The sequence below is a fragment of the Neovison vison genome, chromosome 10 (assembly GCF_020171115.1).
Source record: "Neovison vison isolate M4711 chromosome 10, ASM_NN_V1, whole genome shotgun sequence".
Classification (NCBI taxonomy): Eukaryota; Metazoa; Chordata; class Mammalia; order Carnivora; family Mustelidae; genus Neogale; species Neogale vison.
This window is the reverse complement of record NC_058100.1, coordinates 66,669,533-66,675,532: the sequence shown is the minus strand read 5'-3', so window position 1 is coordinate 66,675,532 and position 6,000 is coordinate 66,669,533. Positions and strand designations below refer to the sequence as shown.

The window sequence follows — 6,000 nt, the reverse complement described above, 5'->3', positions numbered from 1 at the left end:
TCAAAGAAAATTTGAGTCAGTCAAGTTTCAAGTTTCCGTTTTCGTAGGCGAAATTTTCCACCCCCACAAGTTCTTCCACTGAGAGCGGTGGCCCTTCCAGATTCCCTGTCAGGGAGAGGGGTGATGGCTGGAGTGGGTAACCAGTTTGGTTACCTATTCTATTTGGCCTCAGTCTCTTGTCTTGCATCTGTAAAGTCACCTGATCCAGGACCTTGCTACTAAAAATGTAGAGTTTAGAGCAGCAATTATCAGCATCTCTTGGGACTCTGTAGAAATGCAAAATCATAGGTACCGACTTCAGAAGTTGTTCTTGTGGATTTCTCTTTTTGTTTTGACTGCCCTCGCTGTCCTAACACGTACATTTTCCAATGTCTTCTGTGTACATTAAGAAGTTAAAATGTAATTTTAGGAGCAACCACGTTAGCCATTTAACGTAGAAACAAACAAACGAAAGGACATCGACATCTGTTCTTTACACGCAGTGTGTTTGCTAAGACGGGCTTATGTCCCTTGGTGCGTGATCGATCACATGCTATTTAAATATATCAGCGAGGATGAAATCCATTCGTGCTTTCGTGCCTCTGCCAGGTTCTACTAAACTCTTAGGTCTCCCCACCCCATCCCCCGCCATTCCCCGGGGAGATTTCCTGCAAAGGTTCGTCTAGTTCAATCACAGTAGGCCACCAAACCACCGCGAAAACCCGGAGTAACGGATTTGGGGCGTAGCTAGGATCCCCTAGGGAGCAAGGAGAGCTTACAGAGCATGCGCAAAGCCGGGTGCGCACACATGCGCAGTGGTCCGCGCAGGGCCGCGCGCCGGTCTCTCCGGGAGGCTTGGAGGCTGCGCGCGGTTGACGTGTTCCGTGGCTGTGGAGGCGGCGAGGCTCTGGGAGGGGAAGGAGCAGAGGGAGGGAGGGTGAGGTGGGGGGCTGAACCCGGAAGTGGGTAGGCGCTGGAGCGAGCGCGCCGAGAGTGGAGCTCAGCGGCTGGGAGCCAGCGGGGGAGCCCTGGGTTCCCGGTAATGGATCTGTGGGGCGTTTGCCCAGGGAAACTGGGGTGGGAAGGGTAGCGCGTTCGCGTCGGCGAGTGCAGTCTTCGCTTGGGCAGGGCCCGGGAAGGCTCTTCTGCTTCCTTTCGTCGTCCCTGTGGTTGACCCTACTCCTCCTGCTCAGCGCCCCTCCTGGGGCCGTCTCCTGCGGGGTGGTTTTGGCCGTGGGACGCTCTCGGTCCCTGAGGAGGTGTGCCTTGCCCGCCCTGGGAAAAGGCAGGTTAATGGAGAGACGTGGATTTCGCGGCCGCGACGGCCTTATTGTCACCAACCCAGCGCCCCTAAACATGAATGTAGCGCGCCTCAGCCTGCACCCTCAGCGATCTTGGAGGGGGTCCTTTCCTTTTTTGCCCCCCCTTTTCCCACCCCGTTCGTGAATCAGGCCTGAAAGGTGTGCCCCGGCTTCCTTTAAAATTATTCTTTTGTTGGCTGTCTTTTATAACCCGGCCCTCCTTGTTCTCCACCCTAAAATCTGAGCCACGAATGAGTAGAACGTGTGACTTTATCCTAATTTAGTTCTGATTTAGAAAGGGTTAGCAGACGAATGCCGCGAATAATTTAGGATTGCTTTGCCATGGAGTTTTTTTTTTTGTTTTTTTTTTTTAACGTGGTGGTTACTCTTTTGCAGACCATGAAATCCTCGGGCACGCCCCTCCAGAAGCTGTTAACCAAGACAATCTAGTTTTTTGTTTTGTTTTTAAATAAATCCTTTAAGACACTTATGAAGTTTCTTGTTCTGAAATTGTTGTACTGCAATGAAGAAAAGGAGAAAGGTTACTTCAAATCTTGACGAGAAGATCCATCTAGGCTATCGCAAAGATTCTTCAGAAGGCAATGTTGCAGTGGAGTGTGACGAAGTAACCTATACTCATTCCACAGAGAGACCAACTCCTGAAGCTCTTCACTGTTACCAGGAACTTCCTCCCTCTCCAGATCAGAGAAAACTTTTGAGTTCTTTGCAGTATAACAAGAATTTGCTGAAGTATTTAAATGATGACAGGCAGAAGCAACCATCTTTCTGTGACTTACTTATCATAGTAGAAGGAAAGGAATTCAGTGCCCATAAAGTTGTTGTTGCTGTTGGCAGTAGTTATTTCCATGCCTGTTTGAGCAAAAATCCAAGCACTGATGTTGTCACCCTGGATCACGTAACACACTCAGTTTTTCAGCATTTGCTTGAATTTCTTTACACATCAGAATTTTTTGTGTACAAATATGAAATACCCCTTGTTTTAGAGGCAGCAAAATTTCTGGACATTATAGATGCAGTTAAGTTGCTAAATAATGAAAATGTTGCCACTTTTCAGTCTGAGCTGGCTGAAAAGTCATCACCAGAAGAAACACTAAGTGAATTAGCTGGAAGACTATCAAATAATCATCAGTGTAAATTCTGTAGTAGACATTTTTGTTATAAAAAGTCTTTAGAGAATCATTTAGCTAAAACTCATAGGTCCCTTTTATTAGGGAAAAAACATGGGTTAAAAATGCTGGAGAGAAGCTTTTCCACAAGAAGATCGAAAAGGAATCGCAAGTGTCCTGTTAAGTTTGATGACACCAGTGATGATGAACAAGAAAGTGGTGATGGGTCAGACAATTTGAATCAAGAAAATTTTGATAAGGAAAAGTCAGACAGAAATGATTCCGAGGACCCTGGAAGTGAATATAATGCTGAAGAAGATGAACTAGAGGAGGAAATGTCAGATGAATACTCTGACATTGAAGAACAAAGTGAGAAAGATCATAATGATGCAGAAGAAGAACCTGAAGCTGGTGATTCTGTAGGAAATATTCATGAGGGGTTAACTCCTGTAGTCATTCAGAACAGTAACAAAAAGATATTGCAATGTCCTAAATGTGATAAAACATTTGACCGCATAGGTAAGAAAAGAAAGCTTGTTTTCTGTCTCTGATAACTTTTCCTGATATTTTAAAGGTGATAATGAAAAACTAAACTTTGAGGTAACTTTTGAAAGGAATGCTTAACTAGGGTAGGTATTTGGTAGTCAATACATATTATATCCTGTTTTTTTAAAATTGTTTCGATTCAGGAATTTATTTTTTATTAGCTTTTATTTTCTCTACCCCATGTCCCATTAAAAGGTGGCAGATCATTAGTTCAGGTATTTGGTATGAAAAAACTCCAGACTTAATAATTATGAATGTAATGTTTTGATTTATATGTTGATTTAATTTCATAGATAAGTGCTATTTTTGAGTGATAGAAAATTGAATTCAATTATATTACTCAGTTTAATGATTTGTGTACTATTTCCCTTGAACCTGGCTGTGTTTGAATTAGAAAAACACAGTCACTTCTCTAGAATCTAGTACTATACAGAATTGGAATGTTTCACAGTTTAGCCTTGTAGTTAAGAATAAAACTGAATTGGATATAATTTATTCTGTAGGTAGAGACTTTAGGAAATGTGTTGACTAGTAGTAGTCATTGGTTATTATAATTAATAAATAGACTTTTCTTTTATTAGAAAAGTATATGCAGGCAATGTGGTCTATAACCTTAAGCTAAAAATATGTCAGTGAACATATAATTTCAAGAGGTCTAATATTTGCTGGTAAAAGAATTTTTAGAGGTGCTTTACATGAGGAGTTCTAATGTGAACTTTTAAATTGCAGCAATTAAGCTGTTTCTGTATAAATCAAAGTTATGAAATTATGAAATATATTCCACCACATACAATGTTAAAAGGAACATTTAAGCGCAGTTTGACCTTGTAACATTATTATGCAATTTAATATATCCCCATGTATTTTGCAGTGTTGAGTTACTTATGTTAATTGGTTTAGGTAGAAATTGATTTAATAAGATACTGGTAATCATTTGCTCTCAAAATATAGGACAGTACACACTACAGCATAAGTGGTAACCGCTTTTTGCTTTTTATTGTGCCTTGGAATCTCCAAATTAGAATTTTTGACAGTCCAATTTAATAATTACTTATCACTGTTTTTACTGTGTTTGAGACTCAAACATGAGTCAAATAACTTTTTATGAGTAATTCACTTGGAAGAGCAGAGGAATACAAGGAACTTGCTAAACTCAGACTAGATAAATACTTTATCTCTCATAGAGCTGAAACAAGTACTGTGAGAAGAGAATATTTTTGGATTCAGACACCTGAGAGCACATTATCTTTTCAATAGGTTCTGCTTCTTTGACTTTATATTCCTAGTACATGCCTCCTCTGTTCTGCCTTAACTTGGCCTAATTTGTCTTGAGATGAATGAACGGGTCAAGGCACAAATGGCATTGTAGGCCCAACACTTAAGATTTCTGAACTGTCCTGTTGAACACTAGGGCTGTGAGATACTTTAAGAGAGAGGATTTCTTTTTCAAGTAAGACTGGAAAAATTATATACTATAATCCATAGTCTATAATAACTGTCAAATTCTCTAGTAAAGAAACTTGGTAATTTGATTTAGTCTGGCATTTCCTCAAATAATTTTATCATAAGACCCTTCTGTGGTACTTACTTAATGTCCAAAAAACCACCACAGTTCTTCGCACACAATTTAGGAAAACTGCGCAAGATTAAGTTCCTGATATACTAAGAGGAAGGTGTTTTGCAGTATCTTTAACCAAGATTGTGAGAATCAATAGGTCACATTGTAGACTTACCTGCAGCCTACCTTTCTGAATGCATTGGACGTTATACCCCTCTTTTATCCACCCCTCTCTTTTGCTTAAGTCTCACACAGGGCTGTTTGCTTTTCAAAACCCAGGACTGAGAGAGAGAGAGAGAGAGAGGGGAAGATTGAAAGTGAGATTATATCATACTGGGTAAAAAAAACCCATGAGCTATAGTGATTTCAGACCATCTGCATTTTTTAATCCAGGTTTTGGGCAGGTTACTTAACCTGTCTGTATTTTTGTTTTCCTCCTAGGTAGAGTGGGATGATGCTAATGTAATGCTAATAGTACCATCTCATGGAGGTTGTTATGAGAATTAAATGGGGTAGTCTTGTGAATCACTCAAAATACTGTGTGAAATTTAGGTGTTCAAAGAATATTAGCTGCTCTTATTGTTAATTAATTGAATATAGTTATTGAGTCGCTCTAATACCAATAAATAGATGGGGGGAAGTTACATTTTCTGTGTTCTCAAGAATGTTCAAGTTTAATGAGTACATGCAAAAACACAATCATATTTCAGTGAAGGTAATCTTACCAGGAAAAGTACAAAGGACTAAAGGAATCAGTAAAGATTTCATAGAGCAGGTAGCATTAGAGCTTAGAAATAAAGAATAGGGAAGAATTTATATGGCAAAAGGACCAACATGTGCAAAGACATCATCAGGGTATGTTGTAATCTGGAAATTGCTGAGGGGTGATTTCAAGATGCATAAGGAGGTAAAATGAAAATGATAGATGAAGATTGGCACCTAAGCAGAGGTCAAATTTTGCATGTTTTTTTATGCTGTATAGAATGTTCAGATTCTATCCAGTGAGTGGTAGAAAAACTTGGACAAAGGAAATGGCAGCCTATTGAAGTTTTAGGAAGGTCATGCTGGCTTCAGCACAGAGAATGAAATTGGAAAGGACCAGAAGGATATTGTAGGCTTGGACTAGTTAGATGAGTAGCACTGAGAATGGGCTGTGGGACTAGGGTAGATCAGAGAGTTGCACTGAATATAGGCTAAGGGGACTGGGTGATGGATAGAATGTAAATGTGGAAGGAGAAGATCCGTGCCGTGTTTCTTAAATGTCCTCCTTTCTCATCTCCATCAGAAGTCTGTTTATTCTTTAAAAACAAACAAAACACAGTTCAAGGACCATTTTCCAGTAAGCCTTATAGCATCCATATTCCTATCATGATTTAAACACGCCTACCTAGATTTTTGGTTATTTATTTCTCATTAGATTTTAAGCCTGAAAATTTTGTGTCTTCTGGTTACTGTCCTTTCTTGATGCTCTAGGTCATTTCACATATTA

The 6,000-nt window shown here is 40.0% G+C and overlaps 1 protein-coding gene across 4 annotated transcripts in view; it reads left to right on the top strand.

The window, feature by feature from the left end:
- Window positions 1–941: 941 nt before the first annotated feature.
- The window catches only part of ZBTB41 (zinc finger and BTB domain containing 41), a 52,562-nt gene continuing 47,503 nt past the window's right edge, over window positions 942–6,000 (top strand). For 3 of the 4 annotated variants that reach the window (XM_044267537.1, XM_044267539.1, XM_044267538.1), the window contains exons 1-2: window positions 942–1,018; window positions 1,677–2,926. In XM_044267537.1, coding sequence (XP_044123472.1) covers window positions 1,804–2,926 — 1,123 coding nt within the window. In that variant the 5' untranslated portion in view covers window positions 942–1,018; window positions 1,677–1,803. The remainder of the gene's footprint in view (window positions 1,019–1,676; window positions 2,927–6,000) is intronic. The other variant, XM_044267536.1, reaches the window with a different exon arrangement.